The sequence below is a fragment of the Cervus elaphus genome, chromosome 28 (genome assembly GCF_910594005.1).
Source record: "Cervus elaphus chromosome 28, mCerEla1.1, whole genome shotgun sequence".
In the NCBI taxonomy this organism is placed as follows: domain Eukaryota; kingdom Metazoa; phylum Chordata; class Mammalia; order Artiodactyla; family Cervidae; genus Cervus; species Cervus elaphus.
This window is the reverse complement of record NC_057842.1, coordinates 44,599,709-44,615,061: the sequence shown is the minus strand read 5'-3', so window position 1 is coordinate 44,615,061 and position 15,353 is coordinate 44,599,709. Positions and strand designations below refer to the sequence as shown.

The following is a 15,353-nucleotide window of genomic DNA, read 5'->3' as shown; positions in this document are numbered from 1 at the left end:
TGCCAGGCTCTATGAAGAACAAGTTGGAATCAAGGTTGCCGGGAGAAACATCAATAACCTCAGATATGCAGATGACACCACCCTTATGACAGAAAGGGAAGAAGAACTAAAGAGCCTCTTGATGAAAGTGGAAGAGGAGAGTGAAAAAGCTGACTTAAAACTCAACATTCAGAAAATTAAGATCATGGCATCTGGTCCCATCACTTCATAGCAGATAGATGGGGAAACAATGGAAACAGTGACAGACTTTACTTTTTTGGGCTCCAAAATCACTGCAGATGGTGACTGCAGCCATGAAATTAAAAGATGCTTGCTCCTTGGAAGAAAAGTTATGGCCAACCTAGAGAGCATATTAAAAAGCAGAGACAATACTTTGCCAACAAAGGTCCATCAAGTCAAAGCTATGGTTTTTCCAGTAGTCATGTATGGATGTAAGAGTTGGACTATAAAGAAAGTTGAGCGCTAAAGAATGGATGCTTTTGAACTGTGGTGTTGAAGAAGACTCTTGAGAGTCCCTTGGACTGCAAGGAGATCAAACCAGTCCATCCTAAAGGAAATCAGTCCTGAATATTCACTGGAAGGACTGATGCTAAAGCTGAAACTCAAATACTTTGGCCACCTGATGCAAAGAACTGACTCACTGGAAAAGACCCTAATGCTGAGAAAGATTGAAGGTGGGAGAAGGGGATGAGAGAGGATGTTATGGTTGGATGGCATCAGCGACTCAATGGACCTGAGTTTGAGTAAGCTCCGAGAGTTGGTGATGGTCAGGGAAGCCTCGCGTGCTGCAGTCCATGGGGTCGCAAAGAGTCAGACACGACTGAACTGAACTGAACTTTGCATTGTTTACTTAAAACGACTTTCTTATCTCTCCTTGCTATTCCCTGGAACTCTGCATTCAGTTGGATATATCTTTCCTTTTCTCCTCTGCTTTTTGCTTCTCTATTTTTCTCAGCTATTTGTAAGGCCTCCTCAGACAACCATTTTGCTTTTTTGCATTTCTTTTTCTTGGGGATGGTTTTCATCATCGCCTCCTGTACAATGTTATGAGTCTGTCCAGAGTTCTTCAGGCACTCTGTCTAATTTTGTTAGGCATTTTTAAGTGCCAAATACTAATATGCAGTGTGAAGGTAAGAATTGATAGTCACAGCCTATTGTGAGTATAATCAGAAGTCATCAGAAGCTAATTAGGACTACATTAAAATGATAAATTATGCACCATAATATCTGCAGCTGAGATCAAGTCCCTAAATTTAAAGATTATTTTAAAGGAAAAAAAATCATCTTGCTTCTTCACAGCTTTTCATGTTCTCCACTTATCTTCATAAATTAAGATTTCAAATAGGTCTCCAAATATTTTACTACCAGTTCTTCTAACAGTACACCAAGCCTGACCAATTTTCACTTAGAGGAGAAAGTAATGTTTAGATTAATAATTTGATTATAAGCTATTTTCTAGATTTAACTTATATTTTATTTATAAGGTCTTTTATCTGATTAGTTCTTTAAGCCCAACAATCACCTTAGATGTTTAACCTTAATCATTAATTTAACTTTAATCAACTAAATAATATACTGAGTTGAAAAAGAATTAGCACAGTTACCAAAAAGTTGATAGTGTCCATTTTAACTCTGCCATGGATGGCAAAGCTAAGAAAGTTAATTAAAAGATGTCATTTTGCATCACTCCTGCTTTCTTTATTTAAAAAACATCTAGAGTTCATGCATTTTCATAGGATATTTTATCCTGTCAAAGAGGGGAAGAGATAAAAGTTTAAATCAGTTCAAAGTCCTTCATTTTAATAGTAGGATAGAATTTCTAAGCTAACTATCTGCAATCAACAAAAATTTTCACTGCTTTTTAAGAAGTACATAAGTAAAACCTGTATAAATGAAAAATAATTCAGACCACTAAACAGGACATAGAATAAACAAAGTCTTTCATCCCATTTCCCTACAGCTGCCACTCCCCAGAGGTGACCACTATTGACAGTTCTTTGTGTCTCCTTCCTTCTGAGATATTTTTCATGCAAATAAAAATCCACTGCCCACCCATTCAAGCCCCAATGGGACCAACTATTATAGAATCCATTTCGGAGTCTTGCTTTTCTTACATGTTCTTTGAGCTCTTCCCAGATCGGCACATACAGATCTCCTTAATTCTTTTAAATGACCATGTGATATTCCTTTGCAGCAATAACATAACATGTTCCCTCCTGATGAACACTTAGGTTATTTCCTTTTTTGTTGCTGTTCTTACAAAGTATACTACAAAGAGCATTCTTCTACATATATGTTTGGGCACTTATGTTAATATATTAGTACACAATTTTGCTAAATCAAAGGGTAGCTGGATTAAAATAAAATTTACAGCTATTGCCAAATTGCTCTCTAAGCAAGTATACCAGTTAACATCCCTACGAACAAAGCATTTGGGTGCCTTTTTCCTCACAAAGAAACATTGGCTATCAAACTTTTTAACCTTTTCCAACCTGACAGAGGGAAACTATGATTTTAATTTGTCCTTTATGATGAGGTCCAGCCTTTCTTCCCTTTTGTTTACTAACCATCTATGAGTTTTCTTCACTGAACATCCTGTTCATGTTTTTCATCCATGATTGCATAGTACTATCTTCTTCCTGATTTATAGGATCCTCAACTGATTTGTTTATTAAAACGTAGCCCTCTGTCATATATGTTGCAAATATTTTTGTAACTTTGGCACCTGTCTTTTGACTTTATGGGACATTTCTTTCCATTGAAGAATTCTTTTTTGATGATTCTTTTTGTTTATGGGTCCAGAGTGCTGAAACACTTTAGGAAGGTCTTCCTTGCTTCAAGATTAAATAATAATAATCACAACGATAATAATAGTTACCGGGATTATTCCACTCTAAGCAAATAGTCAACTGACTGGCATCTAAGTACTAGGAACATGCTGAATACTGGGCTCCTATGAAGAAAACAGATCATTTGAACTATGTTTAATCGCACACACAGCACAACTGCCTTTTATCAGCACTACAAATAAATACATAAAAAGATCAATCCATAATTTTATTCCCATTTATCAGCTCACCTGCCACTCAGAAGCCAAATGAGTAATATGATAAAAGTACTTGTTTTACAAACAGAATTGGCATGATTGACAATTTACCAGTACCCACATGTATCCTGGCCAACAGACCATCTAAAGGACAAAAATAACAATTACTTTGTTGCTGTTGTTTAGTTGTTAAGTCACGTATGACTCTTTGCAGCCCCATGGATTGTAGCTCATCAGGCTCCTTCGTCCAAGGGATTTCCCAAGCAAGAATACGGGAGAGGGAAGCCATTCCCCCTTCAGGGGAATCTTCCCCACCCAGGGATCAAACCTGCATCTCGTTCACGGCAAGCGGATTCTCAGTTACTGCTGAGTCACCTCAACACCTCAACAATCAGCAGATTGTTGGGAAGCCCAACAATCACTTTACTCCTGATTCATTCAATACCTTTTCATTCTTGTAGGTTCTACTTATCACTGAATTTATCTCTAGCAAATAGATTAGAGACAGAGAAAGGTAGGCAAGAAGAAGGTGGCACCATGTTTATAATATATCAGGACCCTGCAGATCTTTAATTAAATTCAGTGGCCATGCCTCAAGATGACAGGTATGCATTACAGTTCCAGACAGCCGGCTGCTCCGCTCTGAGGCTAATGGCTGCAGGAACACTCTCACCACAACAGTCCCTCAGCAGCAACTCTTTCTCCTCCCTCTGCTGCCCAGAGGGAATTAAGTTCAGAAGAGTCTACAACCTATTAGTAAAACTCAAGCCGTATAGATACCAGAATGGAAGCTGCAGATAACAGAGATGAATAATCAAAATATAAGTTTTAAAACAGGAAAGGAATAGGTGGAAATATTGAGGAAAACAAAACGAACTTTTGATAGGACTTTTAAGATTGCCCAGTAGATACTGGGCAATACTTTAAAAACTTGTCGGCTTTTTTGTGTGTGTTTTTGTTGATACTTCATTAACACTTTTCATTCTTTAAACAAAACCACATATTGCTTTACATGATAACTAAGCTAAAAATTAAGACTATTCCATGAAGAGTACTTTAGTGTCTGATTACAGCTCATGTCCTAAATTAAAAGTTGCAAAGGATATAATAAGATATAGTGATTGTAAGTTCAGTTCAGTCGCTCAGTCGTGTCCTACTCTTTGCGACCCCATGGACTGCAGCATGCCAGGCTTCTCTGTCCATCACCACCTCCCAGAGCCTACTCACACTCATGTCCATCACATCAGTGATGCCATCCAACCATCTCATCCTCTGTCGTCCCCTTCTCCTTCAGCCTTCAATCTTTCCCAGCATCAGGGTCTTTTCCAATGAGTTGGTTCTTGACATCAGGTGGCCAAAGTTAGGTAGAGTCCATGTTAAACTACTCTAAAAAGCATATACTGTAAAACGTGTGATTCAAATGTTTGTTTTGGTGTAGAACAGTTATGTACATTGAAGATTCAGTCATCCAGACAAAGATTTAAATGAATACTATGTCCAACACAGTGGTGAGATGAAAATATGCACAAAGCTAAGGGCCTGCCCTGAAGGAGTGAGAAATCTGATAAAGGACATAAAGCAGCATGACAGGGCTCTGGAAAAACAATAAGAAATAACACTTGTTAAGTTCAGTCTACACACAACACACTGTTCTAAGTGTTTTATTCAAATTACCTTCTTTGATACACTCAAACCTATGAGGCACAGAGAGGTAACCTAACTGTCTGGGGTCACACAGCAAATAAATGACAGAATAAGGAATTAAACTGAGGCCACCAGCATGATATATTTCTTCCCCTACTTGATCACTTAATGCAGGATCTCAGAAAGTTACTTCACCTTTTTGACTCTGTTTTCTTATTGGTGACTCTGTTATTTCTGCCTCACAGTTTCCATTAGCCCTCAAAATTAGGTACCCTAACATAACATAAGATGTACCAAACTGCTTCACAGTATTCCACAAGATGTACTGCTGACAGGGGTTTAAAGGTTTTACAGTCAAATAACCGGGAAACAATATCTCTTCTTAAAGATTCATGATGGATGCCATACATACCTAACAATTTTTGAGATTTCTGAAATGAAGAAATCTTTTAAACTCTGTTTAACCTGGCAAAACCAAATTTATTTGACCACAGGACCTTTTGTCTCACTGACCACCTAGTAAAACCTTCACCCTAAATGAAACACAAACTGGGAAATGCTGGTAGAAAATGGCATGAGATCAAAGGACCTAATGGGTCTAAACCCAACTCAGCCAACTGCTAACCTGCTGCTTTGGGGAAAGACTCCTTAATCTCTCCAGGTCTCTGTTTTCCCTCTCAGCAACCACCTAGACTATTTCAGTAACTCCCTGGCTGGTCCTCTTTACCTCTTGAACCTCAACTCTCTGTGTTATCTTCTCAACCGATTACATTCTAGAACACAGATATAGTAATGTGACCCCCTCACTTAAAGACCTTTATAATATCTATAAACAAGAATAAATATGTACAGAATGCTTACTATGCAATGCATTACTCTATTCACTCATTAATTCTTAAAACCATTCTCTGAAAGGTAAGAGCTGAAATCTGAGGCACAGCTAGTAATTAAGGTAGCCTGCTTCCAGATTCCAAGGCTATTCTATGCCTCTTGGATGGCTCCCCACTGTTTCTCCAGGATAGAGCTCTGATCCCTTAGGACCTTCACAATCCAACTTCAACCTTCCTTTTCTAGACCATCTCCTCATCAGTGGTCTGCAATATGTTAGTTTGCTGGGGCTATGAGGGACAAACCTGTTCTATGCCCCTCTCCTTGACTTGAAAATGACCATCTTCATATTCACAGGGTGTTCTGCCTGTATATGCACATTTGTGCCCAAGTTTCCCCCTTTTTAAAATAAGGTCATTGAATTATGGCTCATTCTAATGACCTCATTTTAACTGGATTATTTCAATAAAGACCCCATCTCCAAACAAGGGCACACTGTGAGGAATGAGGGGTTAGGCTTCAATGTATGAATTTGGGGGCAGGGACAGAATTCAACCCATAACACTTACATGCATAATGCCCCGGTCTCTATTATGTAAATTCATGCATTCACATAACAAGTTACTTACCGAGTGCCCATTACAGTGTCAGCACGGTGCAGGACCTGCTCTGTACTTCCAGACCACATGTTTGGTGAGTCTGTTCCTCACTTTCTTTACCTTCAACACAACCACTTTTACCAAACCCCTTGCCTACCTGCTTTCCTCTGATAACCTCCTAGTTACCTTCAGAATCCACTTATAAGTTCCCTCTTTGTAAAAGTTCATATGCTCTCTTTTACTGAAATTGTCTCCTTTCCTCCTCCCAACCATTCAATTCCTCTACAGAATTCTACTTATACTTTACTTACAGCATCTATGGCATTGCATTACAGTTGTCTGTAAACTTGTATGTGCCCTAGTTTGATGCTAATAAGGTCACTGAGGATAAATATATTCACTATTCAGCTTCTATCTCCCTGTACCTGCCTGGAACATCACATCAAATTCAAATTCAATTCAGTCGCTCAGTCGTGTCCGACTCTTTGCGACCCCATGAATCGCAGCACGTCAGGCCTCCCTGTCCATCACAAACTCCTGGAGTTTACTCAAACTCATGTCCATTGAGTCGGTGATGCCATCCAGCCATCTCATCCTCTGTTGTCCCCTTCTCCTCCTGCCCCCAATCCCTCCTAGCATCAGGGTCTTTTCCAATGAGTCAACTCTTCGCATGAGGTGGCCAAAGTATTGGAGTTTCAGCTTCAGCATTAGTCCGTCCAATGAACACCCAGGACTGATCTCCTTTAGGATGGACTGGTTGGATCTCCTTGCAGTCCAAGGGACTCTCAAGAGTCTTCTCCAACACCACAATTCAAAAGCATCAATTCTTCGGTGCTCAGCTTTCTTCACAGTCCAACTCTCACATCCATACATGACCACTGGAAAAACCATAGCCTTGACCAGATGGACCTTTGTTGGCAAGGTAATGTCTCTGCTTTTTAATATGCTATCTAGGTTGGTCATAACTTTCCTTCCAAGGAGTAAGTGTCTTTTAATTTCATGGCTGCAGTCACTATCCGCAGTGATTTTGGAGCCCCCAAAAATAAAGTCTGACACTGTTTCCACTGTCTCCCCATCTATTTCCCACGTCACATAGTGACTGCTTAATAAGAATCCATTTAATGAGTGATCAAAGCAGGTGTGCAATTTAACAAGACCCAGAAAAAAAAATGAAGACGAACTATCGAGAGACAGGGAGACCTGATAGACAGCTACTGCTAATATCTAAACATGAAGTAATAAAGGCCTGGAACAGGAGAGAGGAAAGTGGACTGAAAGAGAAAAAGACCTGGAGAAACTTGTGAGTTGGTGGTTTACTGGTCACGAAAGGTAAAAGAGTGGGAGTAATCAAGAACCACCAAATTCACAGGGATAACCGGGTGACAGAAAGCAGAAAAATATTAATTACTATGGCACTATTGGTGGCTCAGATGGTAAAGACTCTGCCTGCAATGTGGGAGGACTGGGATTGATCCTTGGGTCAGAAAGACCTCCTGGAGAAGGATCTGGCAACCCACTTCAGTATTCTTGCCTGGAGAATCCCATGGACAGACGAGCATGGCAGGCTACAATCCATGGGGTGGCAAAGGGTCTAACATGACTGAGCGACTGATAGACACATGGCCCTACTATTAACAGATAAACCACTTAAACAGTTTAAGTGGTTGAACAAATAGGTTTTTCTTCTCATACATCAAGACTATATAGATATTCCTGATGAACAAGTGGCTCTCCTTCTAGGGGTGTAGACACCTTTCATCTTGAATAGGTTATCTACCAAGATCATCTGCTTAAGGTGTACTGCAAATGTGCGATTTTTATGGTCAGGAAATAGTAAATTTCACTTATATTCTATTGGCTAGATCTCATTTATATAGCCCAGCCAACTGCAAAGGAAGGCTGAGAATACATGTAGTCTAGCTGAATACTCAGGAAGAAAAGAAAATGTTTGGCAAACTTGTTTCAGTCTCTTCTAACATAGATAACAAGAGGTGGTAGGAAATTTCAGGGAATGAAGGTAGAGTGAAAATTTGTGGTCTGTTTATAATCACTAGTTGGATGAGAAATATTTGAGTTGGTTCTTCCTAAAGCAACAGAGAAAACTGAATCATTATTCACAAAATTCACATGCATTTCTTAATGTAATAATCATGTTACATTAGGGAAGTCTCTACTTTGTAATACTATATATTATATATTATAGTTCTCTATCTTCTATACACAAAAATATCCTATCATTAATAGAATAGGCTGTAAACTTATTTTCTCAGTTGTGGTTAGGGATGCTTGCAAATTTAAAAATAACCTTTTTGCCCGATCACCTTTGTAACCAATTTTTAAAGTCAGGGTTGGTGGAATAAACTTAAAGCCCATGGTCTTGCTAGCAAAAGGTCATGGCAGATGTTTACAGTGCATTTTTATAAATGTGATTCACTTACCTATTTTTCAAAATGTTATTACATTCTAGCCAAAAATTTGCCTCTTCTGGCCATTATGTGATAAGTTCATGAGACACATCCACAAGATATATCCAGCAGTTGTAGCCTTAGGCCAAAAAAAAAGAGGTCACCTAACTCACTTTTGTTCCCTTAGGTAATTTACTCAGGTCCCATTAACTGACATCAAAGTCAAGTTTATGAGAGAAAAACACCAACAATGTAAATCCCAGTAGTTTGGAAGTGAATTAAAAAGCTACCAAATCAGCACTTTCCTCAAATGTTAAATAATTCATTGTGACATTATAGATACAAGCCTCCAGCAAAAGTTACACTTGAACAATTAAGAAAGTAGGAGCCAAACAAATGACTTTAGGGATAGAGAAACAAATGAATGGTTTCTCGTAGTACTATGCCAAATTACATTTTCACATTAACAAGTCTGTAGAACACCCAAGCATCACCAGTGACTTACTAGATAAAGTCTGATTACAGAAACACAGCCTGGAACCACATACCATCTCCTAAATGTAACTGTGGATTCTATACACTTGGGTATGAAACCCTTTTATACCATTTGGGGAATTTTTACATTTGTAATGTACTAGCTACTCTTTTGCAAAGTTCTTTTATAATATTCATATTACAACATCCATCAACCAAATACATTATGCTCCTATGAAGAATCAGAAGGTAATGTAGCTGTTTCTTAGAGGCTAGATTAGAGATTGGAAACACAAGGTCACAACATAGTGCACTGTACATAAGGGTAACAGCATCTGCATAGTAGAAAGAAATACACTTCAGACATTTTATACCTAGAAAATTTTAGACAAGTTTTAGTATCAGTTTTTGTTCCCTTTTCTATAAAATGGGAATGATTCATTTATGCAGCAAACATTTAATGAACACTTATTAGGTCTCAAAGACTTCCAAGTATTATTTTAAGATTAGTGATAGTAAACCAGCAGATATTCATTAGAGATATGTTGTTGTTGTTCAGTCGCTCAGTCATGTCCAACTCTTCATGACCCCCTGGACTGCACACGCTAGGCCTCCCTGTCCCTCACCACCTCCCAGAGTTTGCCCAAGTTCACGTCCATTGCATTGATGATGCCATCCAGCCATATCATCCTCTGTCTCCCTCTTCTCCTTCTGTCTTCAATCTTTCCCAGCCAGCATCAGGGTCTTTTCCAATGAGTAGGCTGTAGGCATCAGGTGACCAAAGTATTGGAGCTTCAACTTCCAATGAAGCATCAGTCCTTCCAATGAATATTCAGGGTTGATTTCCTTTAGGATTGACTGGTTTCATCTACTTGCTATCCAAAAGTGAAAGTTGCTCAGTCATGTCCGACTCTTTGCGACCCCATGGACTATACAGTCCATGGAATTCTCCAGGCCAGAACACTGGAAGTGGGTAGACTTTCCCTTCTCGAAGTGGGTAGCCTTTCCCTTCTCTAGGGGATCTTCCCAACCCAGAGATCGAATCCAGGTCTCCCGCATTGCAGGCAGGTCCTTTACCAGCTGAGGCACAAGGGAAGCTCAAGAATACTGGAGTGGGTAGCCTATCCTTTCTCCAGAGGATCTTCCTGTCCCAGGAATCAAACCAAGGTCTCCTGCATTACAGGTGGATTGCTGTCCAAGGGACTCTCAAAAGTCTTCTCCAACACCACAGTTCAAAAGCATCAATTCTTTGGTGCTTTGCCTTCTTTGCATATTCAGCTCACAACTGTATGTGACTGAAAAGACCACAGCCTTGACTATAACCGACCTTTGTCGGCAAAGTATTGCCTTTGCTTTTCATCACACTGTCTAGGTTTGTCATAGCTTTCCTGCCAAGAAGAAATCATCTTCTAATTTCAAGGCTGCAGTCACCATCCACAGTGATTCTGGAGCCCAAGAAAATAAAGTCTGTCACTGCTTCCACTTTTTCCTCTTCTATTTGCCATGAAGTGATGGGACCCGATATCATGATCTTTTTTTGAATGCAGAGTTTTAAGCCACCTTTTTCACTCTGCCCTTTCACTTTCATCAAGAGTCTCTTTAGTTCCTCTTCGCTTTCTGCCATAAGGGTAGTGTCATCTGCACATCTGAGGTTATTGATATTTCTCCCTGCAAGTGTGATTCCAGTTTGGGATTCACCCAGGCCAGCATTTCTCATCATGTACTCTGCATAGAAGTGAAATAAGCAGGGTGACAATATACAGCCTTAATGTACTCCTTTCCCAATTTTGAACCAGTCCATTGTTTCATGTCCAAGTTCTAACTGTTGCTTCTTGACCTGCATACAGGTTTCACAGGGGACAGTGAAGGTGGTCTTGTATTCCCATCTCTTTAAAAATTTTCCAACTTGTTGTGATCTACACAAAGGCTTTAGCATAGACAATGAAGCAGAAGTAGATGTTTTTCTGGAATTCCCTTGTTTTCTCTATGGTCCAATAGATATTGGCAATTTGATCTCTGGTTCCTCTGTCTTTTCTAAATCCAGTTTGTACATCTGGAAGTTCTCAGTTCATGTACTGTTGAAGCCTCACTTGAAGGATTTTAAGCGCTACCTTGCTAGCATGTGAAATGAGCACAACTGCGTGATAGTGATGTGTGATAGTGATGTGGATTGATTTTTAAAGTAAATCAATAAGATCTATTAACCATAAGTCTAAGCTTCAAGAAATAGTTCTTTTTGTGAAGAAAATTTCCTCATCACCATGTTTTTGGGTGCTTTTAGTTTCATGTGCCAAAGTCCACCTGCAGACTATTACTTCTATAGAGGTTTTCCACACAGTGCCAAGTACACTTCTAAGATTAAGCAAAGTTATTGCTGATATATTACTAAAAAATTTTTTTAAATCACAATTTAAAAATCACAACTGAAATTTTAAAGTTTTATATGCAGCAAAATAACTAATATATACTCATAAATTTATTTTTTAATCTAAATGTGAGATGTAAAAGTTTCTTATTTCAGTTACTTTAATAAAAACCTCTTCACCATAAAAATAAGCAAAATAAAGTTAATGATACAGCACTGAAGTAGACATCTCCTAAAATGATAGTTGCATCATTATATATACAGTTAAGTTATCCTATTGAGTAGGTTTAAAAACCATGAATCCTGGACTAAATGATACAGAGTTCTCTACAGAAATAAAATGATATCATGATGGGGCAGAAGGGTAGCATTCAATAAAAAAATTTAAATGCCCAAGGTAGAAAGGAAAGTATCAGACAAAAACACAAGGGAAAATTTACCAAAGTTCCATACAAAGTAGCTAAGACTATTAGATTTGTTAAGAACAGTAAAAACCCATATTTTAACCTTACAAAATATTTTAATCTATCTCTGAATCAGAGAATGACAAAGAACTAAACAGTGATTTCTACTGACTACTGTATGAAAACACAATTTAGAGAGCAATCTCAAAATTTCTTCTTACCATGAATAGATCCCACTGACCATGTCATACTTTTGACACGAAGCATTCACACTGTTGGGCCCAGCTGCCTTAGAAATAAGTAACACCACCAAGCCCCTCAACTGAAGGTTATTCTGGCTGTCGTGTACAAGACCCCTGCCAACAAGAAAAGAAAGAGAATCACAAAATAAGTTGGATCAAGTAAGAGAACTGCTGCAAATACACCCATGCTTCCAAAATCAGACAACGGGACCCGCTGAAAAGAAATAGGATTGTGGAAGAAAGAGTTAACAGGAGGAAGCAGTGACTGCAGGCAACATCTAGAGAAACCCTGAGCTAGTTTTGAAAGTGATAATCTCAAAACTGTGAGGCCTAATGATTTGGCTTCCTCCTCTTTCTGGGTTTTCCCATGCAATCTTAACCATGTGGTCTGATAACCAGAGGAACCCATAGTGTTAAACTGTTTTGTGGTAGTTGACTGCAGGTGAAATATAAATTGTATGGCTTCAATGAAGTTGTATTATGTGGTGATGATGCTGGTAAGGGAATGGGTACAAAACGATTTCTGTCTTCACAGGTTGAAAATTGGAGAAGTAAAATGGAAATGAATGCCATGGGCAAATATTTTACCATTTCTTATTTTTTATGCAAAGAATAATCATTCTAAGCAACATTAAGCTTTAACATAGAATGTAATTTTTTTGTTATGAATATTCAATATTTATAATTTCTACTATAACTAAGGTCAGAAATACTTTCCGAGATTACATTTTTGTTTGTTTAAGTATCACAAAAGGTTGTCATATAAGAACTAAAGGGCAACATTAGAAAAAGAAAAAAAGACAGAAAATTATGTGTAACATATTATAATGGGCTCAGTCAGTAAAGAATCCGCCTGCAATGTGGGAGACCTGGACTCTATTCCTGGATTGGGAACATCCCCTGGAGGAGGGCATGGCAACCCACTCTAGTATTCTTACCTGGAAAATCCCCATGGACAGAGAAGCCTGGCGGGCTATAGTCCATGGAGTCACAAAGGACATGACTGAAAGACTAAACAACATATTATAATAAATTAACACTTACAACAATCTTCATGAGCACTAATTGAATAGGTTATACTAAAAAGTATACATAAATAACATACAAACAAAATTCCTGAATGTGGTAAAAATAGCAAAAAATTGTTATTAATTTTTATTGGAGTTTAGTTGATTTATAATTTAACTAATACAGTTGTATTAGTTAAGTTATACATCAAAGTGAATCAGTTATACACACACACACATTCTTTTTTAGATTCAAATCCCATATAGGTCATTACAGAATATTGAGAATTCCCTGTGCTATCCAGTAGGTTCTTCTTAGTTTTCTAGTTTATATATGTAGTGTATATATGCCAATCCCAATCTCCCAATTTATCCCTCCTCCTCTTCCCCCTTTGGTAGCCATAAATTTGTCTTCTACATCTGTGACTTTATTTCTAAAAACAGGAAAATTTGTATTCTAATACTTCACTGACTTATTAAGACTTCCTTGGGTGACTTCTGAACAAAGAATTAATTTAAATTAAGTTAATATAGTCAAAATTAATGAGTTAGCCCATTACGTAAGAAAATTTTCTCCCCTCATGCTTCCAAGTAAATTTTTAAAAGGGCCCCTTACTCTTTCATTAGTTTCGAAATAAGACATCTTCAGGCTTACTGCAAAATGATAGTTACAGTTCTTTCTTTACTTATATTTTCTCCTTAATCTAGTAAGTGATCTTCAGTAGGTTAGAGAGGTTAACGATTTTTACAAAGAGGTTCTAATTTCCTAGAAAAAGGAAGTTAATTTAAGGTAATTAAGCTATACTATAGTAGAAACAAATAATCAACAGAAATATCCAAAGCTCTTTATTATAATGTAACAATCTACTTAAAGTCTACAGACCTGAACTGTAGGGAGACTGGGAAGCATAGTATTTTGGAAGAAAATGTAAAATGGAGTGCTTTCCAAGTTTTTTGCTTTGAATTACAGATTTTAACTTAGGCTAATGTGTGTGGGTGCTCAGTCCATCTCTTTGCAACCCTATGGACTGTGGTCTGCCAGGTTTCTGTCAATGGTATTTTCCATGCAATAATACTGGAATGGGTTGCCAGAGCATCTTTCCGACCAGGGATTGAACCTATATCTCCTGCATTGGCAGGTGGATTCTTTACCACTGAGCCACCTGGGAAGCCCAACATAGGCTACTAGATCCTTAAACATGTTTTACCTCAGGTATATAATAATAATATTAAAGAGAAGCTGTGAATTGGCTCCTAATTATAGAAAGGGAAAAGAGGAAGGTGAGGCTGTGTATGTGTGTGTGTGTTTGGGGGGTTGAGCCTGTTTAGGAATGAAAAGCTATGGTCTAGTCAATGCTATGGTTTTTCCAGTAGTCATGTATGGATGTGAGAGTTGGACTATAAAGAAAGCTGAGTGCCGAAGAATTGATGCTTCTGAACTGTGGTGCTGGAGAAGACTCTTGAGAGTCCCTTGGACTGCAAGGAGATCAAACCAGTCAATCCTAAAGGAAATCAGTCCTGAATATTCATTGGAAGGACTGATGCTGAAGCTGAAGCTCCAATACTTTGGCCACCTGATGCAAAGAACTAACTCATTGGGAAAGACCCTGATGCTGGGAAAGATTGAAGGCAGGAGGAGAGAGGGACGACAGAGGATGAGATGGTTGGATGGCATCAGCGACTCAATGGACATGAGTCTGAGCAAGCTCCGGGAGTTGGTGATGGACAGGAAGGCCTGGTGTGCTGCAGTCCATGGGGTCGCAAAGAGTAGGACACGACTGAGCAACTGAACTGAGGAATGAAAGATATGAGGGTAACACTTAACAACTTAAAACTTAAGTTGTGAGTTTTGAGACAACGGGTCAGGCTGAAGAAATAGTCCTGGCAACAGTTCTGATAACACACCTTCCATAAACTTCTCAGAGAGGAGACCTTTCACAGAGGACACATACATCACCACCATCATCAAAATACAATAGCAGCAGCAACAACAACACATCCGTACATAGAACCTCACAATATATGCCAGGAACTGTTCTAAGTATTTTACTATATATTAATCAAATTAACTCACAACAACTCTACGAGGAAGGTACCACAATTATTTTGATTTTAGAGACAAACAGAATGAGGCACACAGAGAGATCAAGCAACTTGCCCAAGATACCAAGGACAGCAAGCCTTAGAACCCTGATAGGGTCAGGATTTGAATCCAGGCCCCCTGGCTCTAGAGTCTATATACATGTTTATCCATTATGCTATAGTGACTCTCCATCTGCTTCATTTCATTCATACACCAGCTATTTATTGAGTCACTAGAATACTGACTGCTTTAGAAC

At 38.5% G+C, this 15,353-nt stretch overlaps 1 protein-coding gene across 7 annotated transcripts in view; it reads right to left on the bottom strand.

Moving 5' to 3' along the window:
* PDSS2 (decaprenyl diphosphate synthase subunit 2) overlaps positions 1–15,353 on the bottom strand; it is a 273,201-nt gene that overhangs the window by 152,419 nt on the left and 105,429 nt on the right. For all 7 annotated transcript variants that reach the window (XM_043889762.1, XM_043889763.1, XM_043889765.1 and 4 more), the window contains one exon: positions 11,987–12,121. In XM_043889762.1, the coding sequence (XP_043745697.1) occupies positions 11,987–12,121 (135 nt within the window). The remainder of the gene's footprint in view (positions 1–11,986; positions 12,122–15,353) is intronic.